Here is a 22,321-nt window from a genome sequence, read left to right as displayed (position 1 = left end):
TACATACTACGGCAAATTAATGAAGTCAAAAGAATACACTTTTTAGGACCCAGGAGCAAAAGAAATAAAACCATTAATAAGTAAGGCAGTGAATGTAAAATCCTGATGGTCATGAGCTTTACAGGAAATTAACTGCAATTTTGCAATTTCAGCCTTCAGTCTCTGATTATGTATTTTTTTAGGATTATATAACCAGTATCTGTAGCTCTTTGAATGTTCTTCATCTTGGAACCTCCTAGGAGACTTCTGTAAATGGCCAGTATCCCATAGTAGGCCAATTATTTTTGATAACTATTAGATTAAAACCAAGAGTAATATTCAAAAATTTTAACAGCAATAAGAAAGATATAAAGCACAGAGTCCTGAAAGCCCCTGGCAGCACCTGGCTTTAGCCTTGTAGTTATTAGAACATAAAAATGTACAAAGCATCCTGAGAAAGGAGCTCTGATAGGACTGGGCTCTGGGAAGCTATTTCTCTACTGATGACAAAGGGTTTCAATGTTTTAGCAACAAATAACAACTCTACTTGTGTATAGCAGCTGATGATTAATCCAGCATGTAACCACATAAATATTCTGTGAGCTAAGGCAAGTGGGTCAAGTAAAATTAAGTATTTCTTCTCTCTATAGTAGAAATGAGAAAATGAAATTGATCACCTGTGTTATAGATGATATACAAACGATATAATTTTAAAATCACTGTAAGTGTACATACCATCTTAAGCAGTATTTTAACACTTTTTATATTCAATGCCACATTTTCACAAAAACCTTCCTGATCTCCTCATTAAAAATAAAGTGTTTCCCAACCCTCCGTTGTTAGCCTCTTTTCCATCCCTGTGTCTGATTCCACCACATATGATAACTTGCAATGTTTTTTTATTTAAATTTGTGTTTGTTTGTTTGTTTAATTATCAAGGTGTGGGATTTATTTTTTACTTAGAGGTGTGTGTGTGTGTGTGTGTGTGTGTATGTGTGTTTACACAGATTCTTTGACTGGAATAAACAAGGACTACTTTTGAAACCAGGACCACTTTTCCATTGTACATATATGTATTCCCTTTGTATTCACAGTACCTGGCACATAGATGATCAATAATTTGTTGAATAAAATATTCTAGATCATTAACCAAAATTAATCACTTCATGTTCTATGTTCCCATTTCTTTGGTTGTTTACCTCCATTTTAATGATTAATATTATGTGCCATTTTTTAATGATTTAAGCTCATTGAGAATTGGGGGCATATCTCATTATCTTTGTATGCCATCCCATTAACAAGCCCATAGATAGTTATTATATGGTAGCTGAAATGAGAATGGAAACCAAGAAAGCTGCTTCTATTACTTTCTTGCAACAAATACATGCTTATTTATCTAGACTCTGAGATGCTTAATTATTCAAAGGCTGGATCTCAATCTCAAAACACTGGGTTTATTCCAGGGTCATATGAGTTACAAAGAAAAAAGAAGAAAGGAATGCAAACTATTTCTGCCTGAAAGCATGCTCTTACTCTAAAAGTCATATGAAAAATCTAGCATCAAGTCACTGACAAATCAAACATTGCTATTTGAGTTTTCCTAATTTAAATTTCAAATACTTTGCATTAGGAAACAACAACAAAAAAAAACAGTAAAAGGACTTAATTCTGATGTCTCTCCCAACTTCTGGAAAGTTGGGAAATCGATTAGTCTGAGTAAATTAGAAATAGCTTAACTATTTCTCCCCGCCACCATCCCCCAGAAAACTAAAAAGGAAACTTGATATTCTCCTTAAAGGCTTTAGCATAGAAGGATTTATGTTAATTTTTTAAATTATCTGACACAATGTAGCATCCACAAGAATGAATGTAATGAATTGGTGAAAGTTCCACATGCAGCTGAATGCCGGTAGGGAAATGGGCCCTGTGGTTTGTCTATTGCTGTTATCACGTGCTGGCTTAGACCAAGTGGTGACAGCTGGTTCTTTGCACTTGAGTTAAGGAGCAGTGAGTATATCAAGTATATCAGTTTTATTTATATAAACTTATTCACATTCTTTGAGAATATTCATATCAAATTATCCACATTCTTTGAGAATAATCTAGAAGTAAAATAAACAATGCCCTTTCATCTTTGATTTTAAAAAATTACATTGTTCTTCAGAATATAGAATATGCTGTGATTATAGATTCATAGGCACAATGTGTGCCTTGAAGACTCTTACTTAGGGTTGCTAGATTTAGCAAATAAAAATACAGGATTTCCAGGTAAATTTGTAGCCCTACCTAGCTACAAAAGGGCAGCAAAATATAATCACCATATGCCTGGAAGGAAAAAAGAACCAGTATGGGTGAGTACTACAAGTCTTTACCATAATATTTATCATGATATTAAAAGCAATAATGGAATCTGCAAGTTAGATAAACACTCAGTGATCCAAACTTGTTCTTAATGTGAAAATCTCTTCCAGGATGTTACCAGAACTTCATTGGACTGGGCTCTGGGAAGCTATTTCTCTACTGATGACAAAGCGTTTCAATGTTTTAGCAACAAATAACAACTCTACTTGTGTATAGCAGCTGATGATTAATCCAGCATGTAACCACATAAATATTCTGTGAGCTAAGGCAGGTGGGTCAAGTAAAATTAAGTATTTCTTTTGCTTAAATGTTGTGAGTGACATGGGGCTCATGGCTCATTATTAAAGATTTTCTTCTTTGTTGAATTTGTTAAACTAAAATTTATTTCTTTATAATTCCTAAAACTTGCTCCACTCTGTGGCTGTCACTGCCAATGTTTGTACTTTATTAAAAAAGAAAAAACAACTATAGAAAATAAGGTAAAAATTGAGAAAGTATAATTTTAAGAACGAAGAATAAACAAATACTTGAAAAAAGAACAGATCACTTTTAAATGCTAAAACAGCTTAGTGAAAATTACTATATATACACATATATACATATATATACATATATATGTATACACACACACACATATGATCAGTCAACTAGTGTTTTAATTTCTTAAAAGTTACTCTTCAGAAGCTGGGGATAGAGGCGTAGTGCAGGGGGGAGCTTAATGTTTTTCTTTTTGCTTTATGTTCTGGTTGTGTGTATGTAATACTTTTATTTTGAAAGGATAATTTTATGTGGAAAATGTCTAACTACAAAAGAAAAGAAAGCTTAATTGTTTTGGCCAATTTTAGGCTATACCTTTAAACCTATTAGCCAGGTAAAAGTATTAGTGTACCACATAAGGTATAAAAAATAATAAACTGCAATGATGGCAGTGCCTAATGTTTTAAGAACCTGACTTTTTAAATTCATGGATGAAAATTATGACAGGAATACATATTTAATACATATATTCTATGAAAAGAGAACATAAATTATTTTATAATTGGATTACTATGCTTCATCTATTCAAAAGAAAGTTTCATTTGCTTTGCATTTGATCTTTCCTACTGATTAACATTTGGGCTTAATTTTCTTTCTTATCAAGTTCCTATTTTGTTTGTTTAAAACTTTCATGCATTTTGGAGGAAAATCATTGAGCAATTCAGAAAAAATATAGAGCTATATTTCTACTGGCCTATTTTTAATTCTGCCTACGAAAATAACTTACTGGTAGAGCACATTTCAAATTATAGGAAAAGATTTAATAATGACCACTGATGAAAAAGAGACTCAAATAGTGCCTGGAATATTATGCCAGGGTTAGACAAAGAGTTAAATATTAAAAGGTTATAGACTATACTTGTTAAGACAGGATATAAACAGCTCATAAATGAAACACGTTTTCTATCAAATAATTTCTCAGTCCTTAGACATCAAGTGACTGATTATTATAGTTCCCTCTCTGTTCCTTCCATCTCCATATCCTATTTACAACTGATCTGTTGATTTGAACGGTATGATAACACAATCACAATCAGCTGTATTGTTGTGGAAATATTACTAGAAATGGGAATAAGAAAACATTTCAATCCCGGCTTGTACTGGTACACAAACTTGAGCAAATCATTTTGGTCAATAGGCAGTAAACAACTTGCTTTAAAGACAGTAACTTCCCACCTTTGAGCTTCCCCTATCATCTGCTCTTGAATATACTGTTTAAAATTGATCAACATGTTTTCCTAAGACGCTTCCTCTCTATTTGAAAGTTTTTCTGACATTACTCAAAACTAGTATTTTTTTTCTGAATTATCTGATGTTCTTTAGTAGTGAAGGAAGAGTCTTGAAATGCCCAGTAAAATAATTACCAATTGTAATGAGTAATAAAAAGGAGTTGAATCTAAAACTGGGGGAGTGTCCTTTGGTTAGTAGTATTTATTTTCTGGTAACATCCATTTTATTTATTTAAGTAAAGATACTTCTAAAACTCAGTGGTCAATGATTCCAATGGGACAGCCACAACTCTTTGCATCTCTTTTCATGTTTTTCACTGCATCACTTGTGCTTAGGGACCAGAAATATTCCCAAATAGAAAACGTGATTTTGCCAGCACTGAGAAGTCTCATTGATCTCTGGGCTTCCTATTTTGTAGAGTTAGAAGTATATAATAAATAGTTTCTCACAGCTAGAAATGTCCCTGGTTTCTCCAGCCCATGAAATTCCCCCAAATTTTATAAACTATACCAGGGATTTAAATTTTACTTATGTTTTTCAGTCAACCTCTATTTGTCTTCTGGATCACTGAGGTCCTCACTTCTTCCTATGCTTCTTCATCAATCAAAAGAGGCACTTATCATGGTATCTTCAACATAGTGTGCTACCTTGCCCTTAATATATTAAAAACATATGATATACATTCCAATTAAGTAGCACAAGATAAACACAAAATATTATTTAACACCATAGCAGCACTACAGTCCCCAAGCTTCAATACTATATTTCACACTGTCGTATGAAAAACAAGCTTGACAACGCATCACTCTATAATAATCTCTTAAAAAATTTCCATTTCCTTTGTAACATTTATCAGGCATTTCAGCAAACATATTGTGGGGATCATAATTTTTGTCTCCTCAGCTAGATATAAGCTCATTGAGGGAGGAGGCCAGTTCCTATTCCTACGGTTGAGGCATTAACTGGTTTGTGAAAAATTTTACTCTATGATACATACATTTATTTAGGAATTCTGTCAGACCACTTCTAATGAGTGGCTTGAGCATAGGTCAGAGGAAAAAAAGGATCAGGAGAGATAACCGAATCACTAATGATATCTACATCTCAAAAATATGATGACTCCTCCATCAGCAACATTAATAAAAATAACTGCAATTATGCTGCCTATTTTGGAGGTTTCAAAATAGCTAATAGTTGGTCATTGGAAGAGAGTATTAGCTGATCATCGAACCTATCTCTTTTACTTGGCATGTAGCTAGACTACATTTCCCAACCTCCCTTGTAGTAGAGTGTGGCCAAATGACTAATTTCTAGCCAATGAAACTTTGCAGTGAGGTAAGCTACTTTAATGTCTGGCCTATAAAAAAAAATCTTCTGTATGATAATACCCCATACTCCTTCCCTTTTCACTATATTGATACAAATATGCATGGTGACCTTTGAAGCATTCGTTGAAGATGAAAGATTTACAAAATGAAAAAAATGTATGTTCTCTCACAGGAGACCCACTCTGATTAGAAACATCCATTTTACAATTCATATGAGCAAAAAATTAACAATTATGATATTATAAGCTATTGAGTGTCTCATATTTGTCTATCAGACTGCAACTAAAGTTACAAAAATAGATATTTGTATAAAAAACTATTATATATTACATATCTTTATATATCATAGAATATATAAAGTATATTAAATTATATATAACTATTATGTATTATATGATACATACCTTTATATATGTGACTATTATAAATAGTACATTATATATATAAAAATTAAAGTTATGTTCCATACATAGATTTTTGAAGTAGTTAATAAAATTGGCTTTATATCATTCTGTATATGCATTCATTCTGTATACACTGACATCTTTTAGAATGCTTATGCCTTTTTAAATATTTCTCTTGCTAGTAAAATCTATCACTATCCTTGTACTTTATATTATGAATATTATAATAGAAGTTAAAAGAAAAAATGTCAACATCATTGATATAGATTATATAGGCATATTTTGCTTTTCATATACTTCCAAAATATGGTTAAAAAGTAAAAAGTGAGCCAATCCATTATATATAATACTCACATTATATAAATGTAGGTATATACATATCTATATATACCTATATATAACACATTATATATAACATATGTACTATGTTATATTACATGTATACACACATTATTTTTATATATGTATATTTAACAATTTTATAAGCACTTGTGGTATAATGACTATACTACCCATCGTTTCAGAGCATCAGCCCTGTTGTTGCCTCTAACACACACAAGATAAATAAAAAGATGACCATAATGACAACCATAGAGATATACTTAGAAAGGTCAAAATAATGGAAACTTTATCATTACCAATATCACAGCACAGGCACAATCTTTGGAAATGAGCACAATAATTTTAACTACACAACAAACGCACTATTTAGTTCTACTCCAAACTCAAGTATCTTTGATTATTTTGACTTTGATGCCTAACACACATGTAGAAATGTCTCTATAGTGAAATCTTACAAGGTCATTTTCTAAAACAAGCAGAATATAAATCATCAGTAGAATAAATACTTTAAATACTTTAATATTAATTTATCAAGAGAATTTCACTAAACAGAAATCAAATTATTAATTTACCCTACACCAGTATTTGCAATATTTTGTTCAGTTTTAAAAACTCAATTAAGAGATTAATGGCACATTTTATCAGGGATCATATTATCTGAGACCTCGACTTCAAATATTCTGCCCTAAAATAGCGATGGTATGTTTGACTGAATTTCTGCTTACACAAAAACAGAGGCCTAAAATTCTTCCCCTTTCCTTTCACTGAATTTAAGCTTTTCCATGAGGTAAAAACACATGACTGGCCTAACAGATGACTTTGAACTGCCTTAATGCCTTTGGAATTCTGACCATTAATCTAAGCTTAGTACAACTAAGCATATAATTTAATAACATATGCACAATGAATATATTCAATATCATTTGCCACAAATGATTACAAAGTTATTAATATTCATTAACAATTTTTTTTGGAAAAATAAAGATGCTCCTGAATCTTTTTCTCTTCAACTTAGCCTAAATTTCTGGTCTTTAATTATAAGATTTTTTTCTTACGTCTTTTATAAATGACAACCATAAGACTTCAAAGAAAAACATAGGATCAGTCCTTTTTCTTGAGCTACCTTCATATCAGCTATGAATGTATGACATGTACCTAATGATGTTTACTAAGTCTTATTATGCTGCTGTGTGTTTTTCTGAGCAGCACAATTCTTAATTCTTTGTTAACTACTCTTTCTGTGTTTAGTTCCCTATATCTTCAAAGCTATTTCTTTGGTTTAATAATGCTTGAATGCTAAGAGATAATTTATGTAATTCAGCAGTATCGTTTATCTAAAGATCTTTGAGCATTTGCTATTATTAACTAGTAATAATAAGTATTCTTTTTCTATAAATGCATGTATTGTAAGGTTCATATGTAGCGAGATAGATGAGAGCAAAGCTTCAGACTTAGCCCACGGTTCTATCATAAGGCAAAATTACTGTATAAAACTTTATTTCCACCAAAGAAATCTTAGAAATAATTTCTGCAGTGGACCAAGGAGTGTTGCACATGTATTCTGACATTCATTTCTGACTTATTCTGTGAATAACTTCCAGGATTTGGGCATTTTAACCACTCCCCCACGTTCAGTCAAAGAGAAAAGACATAAGTACATTTTTCTTTTTACACTTTGCACCAGCCTTCTGCATTAAAAACATCAGTAAGCTAAGGAATTATGTCAGTATTTGTGTGGTAGAACACACTGCTGGGGGTCTATTAACAGAGAATGCCAATTCAGCTTTTCATCCCTCTTTGGTGTGTGAAATTCCTATTTCACAGGACTATTTGTAACACTGATTTGGTTATATATTAATAATGAAGAGATTGTGCAAAATACAGTTGAATCTAGTAAGGTAGTTATGAATAAGGTATTAATTTTAGCATTTTTCACCTACTTCAAAATTTCTACCTTTGATTCATTTACTTATTAAAACTAGTATTGATTGATTGTCTGCACTCTAGTGGTTATTTTTATCTGAGCTTATTTGCCCTAACAATATATATTTATTATATATATTTTACAGATGAAGGGCTGAGACACAGAAAAACAAAGGCACCTGCTCTCTGAGGCAAGGATGATATAATTTATTATTCGAAATACCGTACTCTTTCCATTCCCCAGTTTCAGAATGTGAGCAGTACTTGTGAACCACAAACATTTTGGAACCAAACTTAGTTGGCTTAAAAACCTGAAATTTCTACTTAAAAAATTACATAATTTTTAAAAGGATTTTAAACTCTATAAGCCGCTGTTTCTTCATCTGCAAAAACAAGAATAAAAGTAACACTTTGAAAGAATGAGAGATAATAAGTGTATACTATTTAGGGAAATAATAGATGCTTATTAATAGTAACTAATAAAAATACTGGAGGTAGGTTATCTATTCCTTTCAGTGAAAGTACTGATTACCACTAGACTTGGAGTAAATAAATCAGATGTTTAGTCCTAGTTCATTTTAAAAAATGCCTATATGGCTCTCTAGAGATCTTTTAGGTAACTACTGAAAAAGAATGACAAAAGTTAACCTTCTTGTGAGTGAAACAAACAATAAGTGAAAATAAATAAATGATAAAAATTTCAGGCAGCATTTAGTACTATGAAAAAGACTGTCTTAAAAAGAAAATAAAGAATGATGGTATTAGGTGTCAAGAGATCTTAGATGGGACTGTTAGGCCAGGCAGCTCTAAAGAGGTAACAATAGAACAGAGACCTGAATGAAGTGACAGAGTAAGTCATACAAAGACCTGAAGAAATGGCGGAGAAAATAGTAAGTGTAAGGCATAGAGGCTGTAATAAGCTTGCTATTGAACAAAGGAATGACAGGGAAGGCAGTGGAAGAAGGCTAGGAGGTTGTCAGAGATAGGAGGGGCCAGATCATGTAGGCTTCTGTAAGCAACTGGATTTATTCTAGGTGTGTTTAGAAATCATTGAGGGTTTTCCTGAGAGCAGAAGTAATCAGGTATAATCAATAAAAAGCTCTCTCAGCATGCTAAATGGAGAATAACATCTTGTATGGAAAATAAACTTCTGTGTGGTTAAGCACGGAAAGTGAGGGGATAAATTAGGTTATTGTCATATGCCAAGTAACAGAGAACAATGGCTCAAAGTTAGACTGTTAGACCGCTTGATAAAAGCAGTCTGCATGAAACAAAGAGGAAGAAACAATGGTTTCTGCATGTGTCCCTTCCCGCCTAAGAAATGGGGTGAACAGTGATTTCACTTACTGAGATGGGAAAGAATGAGGAACATGTTTTATAAAGGTCTAACCTATCAGATATCTAAGTGGACTTAGTGAATAGGAAGTTAGATATATAAGTCAGAATCTCTGAGGAAAGATTGTTATTAGTTATTAACTTGGAATTCACTAGGTCGTAGATGAATTCCATGTGATTGAATAAATTATCCTTAGTAATGATACCCAAGGTCAGATTCCCACACTCTCCTAGAGTTTGCATAAATTCATTAGGATCCAGAAGGAAAATATGAGATAATTTTATATTTATTTGTATATTTAATTAATATTATGTGATTTGATACTGATGCCCTCAGAGTCTCTTTATCAGTCATTTACATATCATGCTGCACACAGAGTGTACTGAGGTAACTGTGGAAATTATACAAGGATGTGTGTTGGGCAAAGCCTCATTTTTATTTTTATTTTTGTTTTTCTTTCATCATAATATGACACATTAGAGTTTAATTATATCTGCACACATGAATACATACGAATAGATTACCTAGTTTTTAAAATGGCTTTTTACTATAAACATTTTATTTAGGGATAATTTTAGATATATGGAAAAGTTACATAGATAATACAGAGTTTCCATATATTCTTCATCCAGTTCCCCTAATGTTAACACACATGACTTTAGTATCTTTGTCAAAACTAAGATATCAATACTGGCACATTGCTTCTAACTTTATTCAAGGGAGAAAAATGATAATTTACTTTGATCCAGCAAGACATCAGACTGAAAAATCGAAACAACCAAAGAGACTATCTAAACATTATTTCATATACATTACTGTTCACAATCAACTTTGCCCCAAGTAAGTGGATTTGAAACCTTGAGATATTGGTTAATGATTGATTGTATGAAGCCATTAAAATTAGCAATCCACTCAAATAATTTAAAACTAGCGACAGTGGCTTAAGACACTGCTCACAGAGAAAGTAGGAAAGAAGATGTTTAGTGGTCCTAAACCACAGAAGCAGCTGTGACCCTGTAATGCTTTGCCACAGAGATGTACGCCACCACAGTGGAGGTAAGGGAGGTAGAGTGTCAACACCAGCAGGCACCATGAGAGCCAATGTCATGTGACTTGGTGTAAACTGTATGTGATGCCTTGTCTACATCCATTATTTTCTCTAGAAATTGTAAGAATGGCAGCAGAAATTGTAAGAATGGCAGCATCTGTTTTCAAGACCGTACACAACTACCGGGCACAAACACTAGCCTAGTGTTTGTATATCACTAAGAAAGAGTAAGTAATCTCATTTCATCCTTTGAAGATATATGTCAAAGGAAAAAAAAATCTCTACAATGGAAACAAAAGCTCTCTAGTTTCTCTGATTTGTTATATTCCAAATTGGTGCCTCTGACCTTTTCTTAAAACCTTAAACATCACAAGGAAATCAGTGGGAAGGGAATCATGTGCTAACCAAGAACTGAGAGGGCAGAAAAACTCACTGAAGTGAAAGGCAATTAGTAAGGGTGGAGAAGAGAACCAGCCCCTCTCCGTTTGGGTGAACAGATTTGTGATTATCAGACAGAAACCCACATGCAATTAACAGCTCTGACATCAGGGGACTAGCAAATATAAAACGCTCAGCTGTAAGAGAGGTTCAGCAAAGAATCCTCTCAGGAGTTTAAGGTACTGGAGAGAAGCTCTGTAGGAAGTAGGTGGACTCCCGCCAAAACTCCATTAGGATGGGGACTTTACATAATGAAAAATTAACTTGCTGGAAATCTCCACCCAATTCTTCTTTCAGCTTCATGGTTAAATGTAATTAATGGTGGTGACCTGCTAATGAATGCTTTTGATAAATGATATACAGTATAAGTATTTTTTTATATAAATATAAATTAAAAATGAAGAGAACTAAATGACAAGGACAGGGGATTTAATTATGTAGGTATTATAAATGCCAAATTTGTAAAGGTAAATTACTATTTTTATTATTTGTTTGAAATGTTTTACAGATTTGAAAATTATTTTGAAGGGGGCTTGGAAAGGGCTCATGCCATTTATAACAGTACAAAAAACTTGCATAATTCCATTTTGCTTTCTCTTTTTCAGTTTGATTTTTATCTATGTGCCTCAGTCTTTAAACAAAGAGCTGCAGAACAAGAGCCTTGCTTCAAGCAGAATGAAAGATCATAAATTCCTCTCTCTGGGATGTATCTTCTTGTCCCTGCTATTTTTTCAGCAGACATGGGCTCAATTTCCAAGAGAGTGTGCCACCATTGAAGCTTTGAGAAATGGTGTGTGTTGCCCAGATCTGTCTGCACTGTCTGGGCCTGGAACTGACCTCTGTGGCTCCTCATCAGGGAGGGGCAGGTGTGAAGCAGTGACTGCAGACTTCCGACCCCACAGTCCCCTGTACCCACATGATGGCAGAGATGATCGAGAGAGATGGCCCACACGGTTCTTCAATAGGACATGCCACTGCAATGGCAACTTCTCAGGACACAACTGTGGGACCTGCCGTCCCGGATGGAGAGGAGCTGCCTGTGACGAAAGGATTCTCACAGGTAAGCAGAGATATAAATGGATACACAGTCCTGCACGAGACCCAAATCATTTGAGCTGGAAGAACACCTGGAAACCATATAATTCAATCCTTTCTTCACCGATGTGGCAACTGAGGCTTAGAGAGCTTAAGTAATTTATTCAGTGTAAAGGGTTGGGGTTGAAGCTGAGGACATTTATGGCTATACTTTCAGTAATTCCTCATGGTAGTTACATTAATTATCACGGGTATGGTTCAGGAAGGTAAAATTTACATAGCTGGTACTTAGAAAACCTGGAATTTATACTGAGATCTGTCTTCTACTACTCTTCCTGACCCACAAAGAAACTTTCCACTGTGATGATAAAGTTCAGTCATTTTAGATGAGATGGGCCTGAAGCCTAAATATCAATAAATAACAAAGCATTAAATAGTAATGGTCAGCAAAACTTGATTGTTTTCTATGTGCCAGACTAAGAGTTTAACAGAATGTTTATTGACTTTCTTATGAGCCAGGCTCTGGTCTAATTGCTTTGTAGGTGTATACTCTTTAACCTTTACAACTCTGTAAAGAGAATTACTTTTACACACACTTTACAGATGAAAAACTAGGGCTAAAGAGAAATGTGTGCAGTCATAGAATAAGTCTCTGGTCTTAACCACTACCACACACCTTGTTTTTGTAAGATTTACAATATTAAAAATGCAGAAATTTTCAAGAAAAAGCCTATAGTGAGCAGAAATAAATAGAACACAATCATAAAGTCCACAAGTAAGATTACAGAAAGCTAAAAGGAATTCTAGAGTAACATGGGGAGGAAGAAAGGAAGAGAAGCAAGGAGGAAGGAATGGAGGAAGGAAGGGAGGGAAGGTGGGAGGGAGGACTAGATAGTAAGGGGTATTTTAAAAACTATAAAATCATATAAGCACATATACAAATTATCTTTATTGGTAAATGGGACATGTTGTGTTACAAGATTATTACACTCATTCTCTACCCATCTCCACAAGGCAGAGGTTCTCATGTTTGAATTTTGTATTCCCTAAAGTCAGGAGAAACCTTCTGGACTTAAGTACAGAAGAAAAGAAGTACTTTGTCCAGGCCCTGGATATGGCAAAGCGAACAACTCACCCTCAGTTTGTCATTGCCACCAGGAGATCAGAAGAAATATTGGGGCCAGATGGCAACACACCACAATTTGAGAACATTTCCATTTATAACTACTTTGTTTGGACACACTATTATTCAGTCAAGAAGACTTTCCTTGGGGCAGGACAGAAAAGCTTTGGTGAAGTGGATTTCTCCCATGAAGGACCAGCTTTTCTCACATGGCACAGGTATCACCTACTGCAGTTGGAGAGAGACATGCAGGTATGCAGGAAATATTTCAATTTTCAGATCCTTTACAGACAAGGTGCCTTAGTTGTAAGTTGTTTGATTCATTGTGTTCCAGAAGAACAAAACATGTGATAACACTGCAATTTCAAGTTATTAATCTGCCTTTGGAATTTTAAGTTTCTCCCTGTACTAATTGTTTACTTATTACCTGAACTTTATCTTTTGCAAAGTAAAAAGAAAGTAATCTCAATGATGAGGAAGCCAAAGGAGACATTTATAGGTGTGAATTAAAACAATAGACATGTTCTATAGCTCTGTAATTGAAACAATGACTCATATAGTTTGCAACAAAATAATCTCATTCCATATGTGTTTCTTCTCACATGTCAACCAATGCTCCTTCCTGGTTTGGATGAAGCAAGTGTTTATGGACTTGTCAGTCTTCCAAGTCCCAAATATTCTGGTGGATAATTCTTTCTAATACAGCATAAGGTTTAAATTATGAAAAAAGTTCCTTTCCATTCATATTGTCACATTTTCATTGAACACCATTTTTTTTTTTTGCCATGCCCTTCACCACATTAAGGCTTACAGAAGAAATCTATTAAAAATATCACATCACTTAAATATTATTTTTACTTAAGAGGTATTGGCTCTTTAGGCATAAACCGAATCTCAACCCAAACATAGTCATTCCCTGCTTATTTTTAAGCAGATAAGCTCGAAATACATTAAAGTATCTGTTAACATAGATACCTCATTGTTTACTTTACCAATTGCTATTTCTTAAGAAAAGTATTGTAATTCTAAAATAAAATTTTAAATTATTAGATCTCAACTAGAAAATCCACAAATTAAACCTGTCTTCTATATGAAATAACAGAAATGAATCCCTCCCCTCATTAAAGTATAAAAATTAATTTAAAAAAATCTTGAATTGTAGGATGCTTATGCCCAGAATTATTCCAAGAAAATAAATGGTTAGAAGAGAATCAATGCACTAAAATACAGAAAGTATTTGAATAAAAGTAGTCTATTCATATGCAGTTTGAGAATGATTAAAAAAATTCATCTGATACTCTGAACTTCATGTTGTATAGCTCTGATTACAAGCAAGACATTTAGGAGATTGAGCTGATAAATCTGTCATTCGTATTTGACTCCAGATCTTCGTGCCTTCCAGTCATTTCCCCATGAGCACACCAAAATGAAAAGGCAAATGGAAAGTAACTAAAAGCTTCAATTTTGCCTATGTAAACGTCAGCTTCTATAACTTACATTTTTAAAACCCAATAGCACAAGGGATCCAACAAATTGCAATGTAAATGTAACGCGCCATTGAAATGCCACATGAATATGCTCCAGTTCCCAAATGTCAGTTGCTGAACCACAAACTGACTCTTAATAATCCCTTGGAAGCTGTCACAAGTATTTGTGAACCAGAACAATGGCTTCTAAATGAGGACTCTAAATCTCTGGAGATCCATAATTGGAGATACCTTGGAAAGCTTTTGGCCCTCTAAAACACCCTGAAGACAAGGAAATGCTTTCTAGAAAGGGTTTAAAGTGAAACAATGGTAACATACGAAATGCATGTGAGGCAGAATACAACAATGGCAATCCCTACATTTAAATTCAACACTATAAATATAACTCCCCAAAGGCAAAACAAAATGAGAAATACAAGTACAATAAATATATGTTTTTAAAAACCTAATAAAATAAGCATGTGATTTTGACTCCAGCATTTTTACTAGAATTGAGATCAGCTCTAAATAAAAATTTGGTCTCTGGATTGAAGAGCAGTGTGCACAAAGAAATATTCTGCTTTCCTTTAGCATTTCTTGTAGGTATGAGTTTCAGACAGAAGCCTGAGTCTTCATAGTTTATATTCTGAAGCAGAGGTCTAGGTAAAACACCTTTAGTGCCCAGGCGGAGAGGTAAGTGTGAAAGAACCTATGTAGCCTGTGGCCAAACCAGAATCTAAATGCCTGAAGTCATTTAAGTTAAACTAAAAAACAAAAACAAAACAAAAAGTACGGCTCCACATAAACTATTTTAAGGCTGGATCTGGCTCCAGATTAAGAGTTAGTGGTGCTTGAATTAGAGATAAGAAAATGGAAGGAGATGGAGATGTCAAGAAGTTATTATTACTAATTTTTGGTAAAATCAATAGAAATATAATTATCTGTCTAAGAAAGAAAAGGAAGATCATTACCCTACTCTCCAAAAAAAAATCACTTGCTAGAACTTCTATATAATGAGTTGAGTTTCATTCCTTCTAGTATCTAAAATGACTCCTTGAAGTAAATTAAAAGCTTTGTTAAATAAGGCATTTAAGTCCTCCAAACACCTCAGACACCACTGACACACTAACTGGTTCCTAAGTGGCTGAAAAGAACTAATAGAAATAGACTGCCAAGGAGTAAACCAAGCAAAGGGAGAGACTTAAATAAAGGCAGAGAATGCTAACAGAGTTTCCGTGATCTAGGAAATGCTACGGAATCCTTCTTTCTCTCTTCCTTACTGGAATTTTGCAACTGGGAAGAACACCTGTGACATCTGCACCGATGACTTGATGGGATCGAGAAGCAACTTCGATTCCAATCTTATAAGCCCGAACTCTGTCTTTTCTCAATGGAGAGTGGTCTGTGAATCCTTGGAAGATTATGATACTCTAGGAACCCTTTGTAACAGTAAGTTCCAAATGACATCTAGGATTCAGAATTCTCTATTAGATTAAATTTGCTGCCCTTCATTCTACTAAGGACTTCAAACTAAAATTTGCTTTTATTATAGAGAATCAATGTACAGATATTCATGGCACTACTAGGATATTCAAGGCAATCTATAAGGTGTGCCACGTGAAACAGAAAGTGCCTAAACATTTTACATTGCTTTACTTGAGCAATTCGGTCAGTGTATTGCTCACTTTCTTACTTTGGAAATGTCTAATTGTATAAATTAATCCTATTAGTACAGTCAATACTTCTTAGTAGTCATGTGTCTTGAATTGGAATTTCACAGAAAAAATGTTTCCCAAGGAAATTTGAAATAGGCAGAAACAGTTGCAAGAGCCTCGGGAGTACAAATTTATAATCATAATTAATATATTTATAATTATTATAGTATGTTACTGTTAATCTAGTCAGGGGGCTAAAAACCAAAAGGTGATATGGAGAATACCTTTAAGAAAAGGAATATACTGTATAGAAGATGTCTGCCAGCTAGCTGCTTTCCCGCTCTCTAAAATTTAACACACAAAAAAGGAATGCTTAAGCAGTTGTTTTAACATCCTTTCTCTACTGATCTGAACACCACCTCTGCCATAGGTTAAGTTTCTGTTATATATGGATCTGTTCCTGAGCTTTCTATTCTCTTCCTTGGATCATATTATTATCTGCCCCCCTGCTACTAACACAAGGTCTTAATTATTAGTCTCCTTATCCAATCTCATATTTCTTCTTGAGGCATGTCTGACCATTTTGAACTTTTGTTCTTCCATATAAAAAATTAGGATTATGGGAATTTATTTTATTATATTCATAATATTTACTCTAAACATATTTTTCAAAGCATCAATTATTGAATTCTCTTCTAAACTTAAAAAGAGAATATTCTAAATGGAACAAAGGAATTAGGTAGAGTTTCACCATTATAAAATTATTTAGCAGTGTTTAAGAATAGAGAAGTGATATATATAAAATTTTCTTCTGTAGAAGCTTAAAAATTAGAATAAATGTTTGTTTGTTCAGCATGCTGAATGAGCAGTCTCACCTTGTGGTACAGAAATTAAATTGAGGATCAAGATCTATTTAGATATCAAAAAAATCATCTTTTTCTGACCAGGCTATTGTATTTGGCCTGGAAGTTTTCCAGACATTTTCTGATCACCCTGATGATTGGACACCAAAATATAGCACAATTTAAATGGATAAATAAAATAGCATAGGAGGAGATTTTGTTTTCATCACAATTTTTTTTGTCATTTAACATAACATAATTCTGACACACAGTTTCATGAAAAACTGAAGTTATAATATTTTAGGTGAAACAAATTTTAAGATTACTCTTTGCTTTAGTTTGAAATAAAAATACCAAATATATTTTATTTATTAGGCCAAAGAAAGAGAAAAAGGAAACTAACGTTTTACTGAACACATATTGTGTGTCTGATATGGTGTCACAATGCTTTAATATATCTTATTTAATCCTCATAGCATTCTTTTCTCTCTACTTTTCTTCCTGAATGAAATTTTCCATTCCTGTGGTTTCTCTGATTATCTTTTACAGGACACCCATATATATACATCTTTAAGTCAAATCTTCCTTAGACATTCCATATCTATGTTTCATATGCTTATTGCATGGTATCTCTCCAATATTCCATTAATGCACCAAACTCGGTATATAAACTGAAAGAGTGAATTATTGACCACTAAATTCTTTCAGCCACTAAAATATATGCTTTGATTCATCATATGAAAAGCATTATTTTCTTTACAATACTTCTCAAATATATTTTCTCCTTTAGACACTCAGAACTTTTCATTCATTCCTGCATGGAAATTCCAAGGGAATCCAATCTACACAGTGTTAACAGGTGCAACGGAACAGAGATGTAAAGTGCAACATAAGGAATATAGTCAATAATGTTGTAATAGCTATGTATGGTGTCAGATAGGTACTAGACTTATCAGGGAGATTGCCTTTCAAGTTATACAAATGTCTAACTACTATGCTATACACCTGAAAACTAATATAATATTGAATGTCAATTGTAATTGAAAATTTTTAAAGGATTAATAAAAATTAGGTGTAATGGCAGAAGTTGTCCATGTACAAACAAATTTAAAAAATCACTTGGTTAAAATCACTAGTTAAGTGGGTTTAACTAGTATCTTTACTATCAAAATTCTGTGCTATGAAACTCCATGAGTGCAAATGAGGATGTAGTGTTTTTGAAACCCATGTAATCAATACTTTTTTCTTTTGGGATGTGTTGATAGCTCCCTGAACAGTAATCTCCAAAATATCAGCTTAAATTGATAGCTTAGCCAGTGCTGTCAAAAAGTTTTGATAATGTACATCTAAAAAATTCACATCCCTTTCCACTCTCAATATAGGTATGTGTTTTATTTTAATATTATATAAAGTTAGCTATGCGAACTCACCAGGTACTACTCATTACATTAATTATAAACATACAATTAGAAAATTTTCTGAATCAGGTAAAATGAAAATGAGTAGATGCTATAATATTATCTCTCCCACCGCAGTGGATTATTCTGCACGTCCCCTCTAGGGCACAAAAATCCTCCCTAGAAACCACTGGAACAGACTAATGCAAAATGCTTCTAACCAATATCCTCTCCTCCCATCTACCTAAGGCTTCTCCCCACTTCCTGAATGAATATAACTTTCTCATCGTGCTTTTTGATTTCTTCACATTATGGTTCTGGTTTAGCTTCCCATCTTCCCTACCATCCACTATTCTCTTACATTACCACATACTCTAGGCAAACTATCCCTCAAACAGGCCCTCTTTTACAGCCAACATTATCTATCCCATATGATAACATACACCAAACAACTATTTAGCAACTATTATATGCTAAGCACTGCATCAAGACCGTGGATATACTTGTGAGCAAGAACAGATAGGTTTCTTGCTCTGATGGAGCTTACATTATAGATAGAAGAAAGCTTACCATCTCTTGTTATTACATCTGCTTAAAATGCTTGACTTATAAAATATCTACTATTCCATATATGGAAATTCTTTCTGGAGCCAACCAACTGGGAAAGATATCTCCCACCCTCTCTGCCTTCCATAAGAGGCATCTATCATATTACCCCTAGTATCACAATTACCGGTTTGTCTTACTACCCTTCAAAATTTTTAATTATTTCTGAAATTAATTGCTGAAAAATGCGTTGATTGAAATTGCAGATTGTTTTTATTTCTCTGAAGGCTTGAAACTGACAGTATTCAAGCACAAAACTCTGTGTGTGTGTGTGTGTGTGTGTGTGTGTGTGTGTGTGTGTGTGTGTATGAAATACAGATTTCAGTGTGGAATTTAGGTTTATGAGATTATTTTGGCTAAATTCAATTTTCTACAGAATTTTCATTTTAATACATTCTTGTGAAAAAAGTATATGTCGACTAAAAAGTATCAAGACCTCTGTTATTGTGATCACTTCCCTCAGATGATTTTATGTATCACATCTACTCTTCTCAGAGAAGTTGACATGATAACCTAGATTTCTTCACTTTAATACCACTAAATAAGCATTGAAAAATGTTTACTCTTCTACCAAGAAGAACCTGTTTCAGTGTTCATACTGTGTATATATTTTAAAGGGCAATGATAAGACCATTAAATGTTCTAAAAATGTTTGCATGCCCCATCTTTTTCCGAGGCACTGAGGGTGGACCAATTAGGAGAAACCCAGCTGGAAATGTGGCTAGACCAATGGTGCAACGTCTTCCTGAACCACAGGATGTCATTCAGTGCTTGGAAGTTGGTTTATTTGACACGCCTCCTTTTTATTCTAATTCTACAAACAGTTTCCGAAACACAGTAGAAGGCAAGTAAACAAAATCAATGTTTTGAACTGATCTAGTTATCACAGTAAACTGAAGTATTCAAATTTAGATCTCTTTGAAAAATCTTTGAATGCCATATTGATCCTGTGTTTATGTGGTATTACCTATTACCATATAGTCACAATTTTCTGATCAGAAAAAAACTTCCTCAAAGAAAAGTGTCAGACAATAAAACTTTTAATTATCATAGGAGAATCTCTTGGAAATTATTCTCCAATCTCTTAAATACCTAAAAAGTATTTAAATTCAAATTCCTTGATAAGTGCCTGGCCAGTATGTGTATAACTATATCAAATTCTAGTATAGGCATATAATATTCAACACTTTGATAGCTTATTAAATTTTTTTCTTAAAAGAATAACAATAAAAAATTCTAACTAATTTGTTGACATTCAATAAAGCCTGGTTTGGGCATATGTGTTATTTAGGTCTGTGTCAACCTATAACATTTTTTAGATCTTTAAAAATTCAAACTAGCCTCTAGTGATATTTATTTGGTTTTCCTTATTTAATTCAAAGTATTTTAAAGCTGAAGAAATTGAGATCCAAATAAGTAAAATTAATTTTCCAAGATATTCAGCTAGTTAGTAACACACTACAGATTTAAATCATAATTTTCTAAGTTTGATTTCTTTATAAAATAAATTTCGATACCCCTCAATCATGCTTGATATAAAGTTTTAAAAGAATAGAAAAACATTTAACTTTATTATAAGCTAGTTATTGTCAATATTTACCTTAAATATATAGCGTCGTACATGATAGAGTGCCCCTCCACACTCCCAAAATTGATCTCTCTTTCCCCATGATCTGAGATACCTGATGTATAAATCTGATAATTTTCAATTTTATTACCTTTTATTATCAAAATTAGATACCAAACTGTTCTATCTTTTTGTTAATTTTAATAACTATATGTGAATCACTAATTTGGAGATAATTCAATAAATAATCACTATGTTTTGACTAAATTGGTATATATAAACTAAGGCTATAAGTGCTGATTTCTAAAAGAATGTACAGATTGTATCTTATTGATACCTAATCAAAAGGCAAAATATACTGATTTCCTAATAGAATTATGAAAAGACTAGTGCCACACATCATGCACTTTACAGGCAATTTTTAAACTTGTTTTTTTATTAAAAAATAATTAAAGATGTATGAAAATGAATAAATTAGTGTGATTACACAAGTGAGTTAATTGTATTTTAATTTTTTTTTTTTTAATAATGTATAACCTTTCCCTAACCTCCCATCTCTGGCCCTTCAAACCAAACACACACACACACATAACTCCATCCCACATCATGAACCCTTTATTTTTGTTTGTGATCTATCCTCATCTTCTCCCTAATATATATACATGATATATATACATATATATACGCACTATATGTATAAAATATGGGAAATATGTATTATATATGTGATATATATATATAAAATATGTATGTGGATATATAATATATGTAAATCATATATAATAGACAATATGGAAATATATATATAGAAGCATATATAGAATAGAGATCATTATCAAAAGTTCTATAAATGTTTTGACAGCAGGCTTTCCAGATGTTTATAACTAGTACAGAGGTGTTAAGGAAGCTCTGAGAAATTATAACTTTTCCACAAAAATAACTTTCCAAAAATAAACATGCTGACAGTCATTCAAAAGGAATAAGGTAAGAAACTAAAGTAACATCTGGCAATTTCGGTTCCAGGACAATCTGAGTGGTGTTCTCCCAACTGTGTCAGCAGTTTTTAGTAGAAGCTGGAGATTTCAATATCATGTAGGACAAATGTTTGCCCTGTTGAAATAGAGAGTTCTATACATTTTGACGTGTCCTTCGCAGGTTACTATTCCTAACCTAAAGGCTGCATTTAGAATGCTATGCCACTAGCTTAAAACTAACCTAGCTGTTGGTATAGCAAACAAATGTCACCAATCATAGGTTCAGAGAAACAATGCTATTATATTAAGGTAAAATTTGGCCTGACAAGCTTAGGAAAACTTGTTTCTCAATATAATCAGTACTGCTGACTTGAAAAGTAAGATATTTTTACTGGTTTTTACTATTCTCATTTTATTTTTATATCTAGGTTACAGTGATCCCACAGGAAAGTATGACCCTGCTGTTCGAAGCCTTCACAATTTGGCTCATCTATTCTTGAATGGAACAGGGGGACAAACCCATTTATCTCCAAATGATCCTATTTTTATCCTCCTGCATACTTTCACTGATGCACTCTTTGATGAATGGCTGAGGAGATATAATGCTGGTGAGACACTTTCATATGCTTTTTGCAGGCTCAGCAAAAAAGATTGTTCCAATGGCATAGTTACTACTTTAAGGCTAAGCACTTGACAAACATAAACTATACTTCAAAATAAGGACAAAATA

The 22,321-nt window shown here is 33.2% G+C and overlaps 1 protein-coding gene across 1 annotated transcript in view; it reads left to right on the top strand.

The window, feature by feature from the left end:
* The window catches only part of TYRP1 (tyrosinase related protein 1), a 41,681-nt gene that overhangs the window by 13,156 nt on the left and 6,204 nt on the right, over window positions 1-22,321 (top strand). The window contains exons 3-8 of the mRNA XM_006918362.1: window positions 11,046-11,105; window positions 11,532-11,986; window positions 13,014-13,336; window positions 15,795-15,999; window positions 19,727-19,894; window positions 22,020-22,199. Of these exons, the coding sequence (XP_006918424.1) occupies window positions 11,602-11,986; window positions 13,014-13,336; window positions 15,795-15,999; window positions 19,727-19,894; window positions 22,020-22,199 (1,261 nt within the window). The 5' untranslated portion in view covers window positions 11,046-11,105; window positions 11,532-11,601. The remainder of the gene's footprint in view (window positions 1-11,045; window positions 11,106-11,531; window positions 11,987-13,013; window positions 13,337-15,794; window positions 16,000-19,726; window positions 19,895-22,019; window positions 22,200-22,321) is intronic.

Source organism: Pteropus alecto, unplaced genomic scaffold, assembly GCF_000325575.1.
Source record: "Pteropus alecto unplaced genomic scaffold, ASM32557v1 scaffold95, whole genome shotgun sequence".
Classification (NCBI taxonomy): Eukaryota; Metazoa; Chordata; class Mammalia; order Chiroptera; family Pteropodidae; genus Pteropus; species Pteropus alecto.
This window is presented reverse-complemented; position numbering and strand designations above follow the sequence as displayed.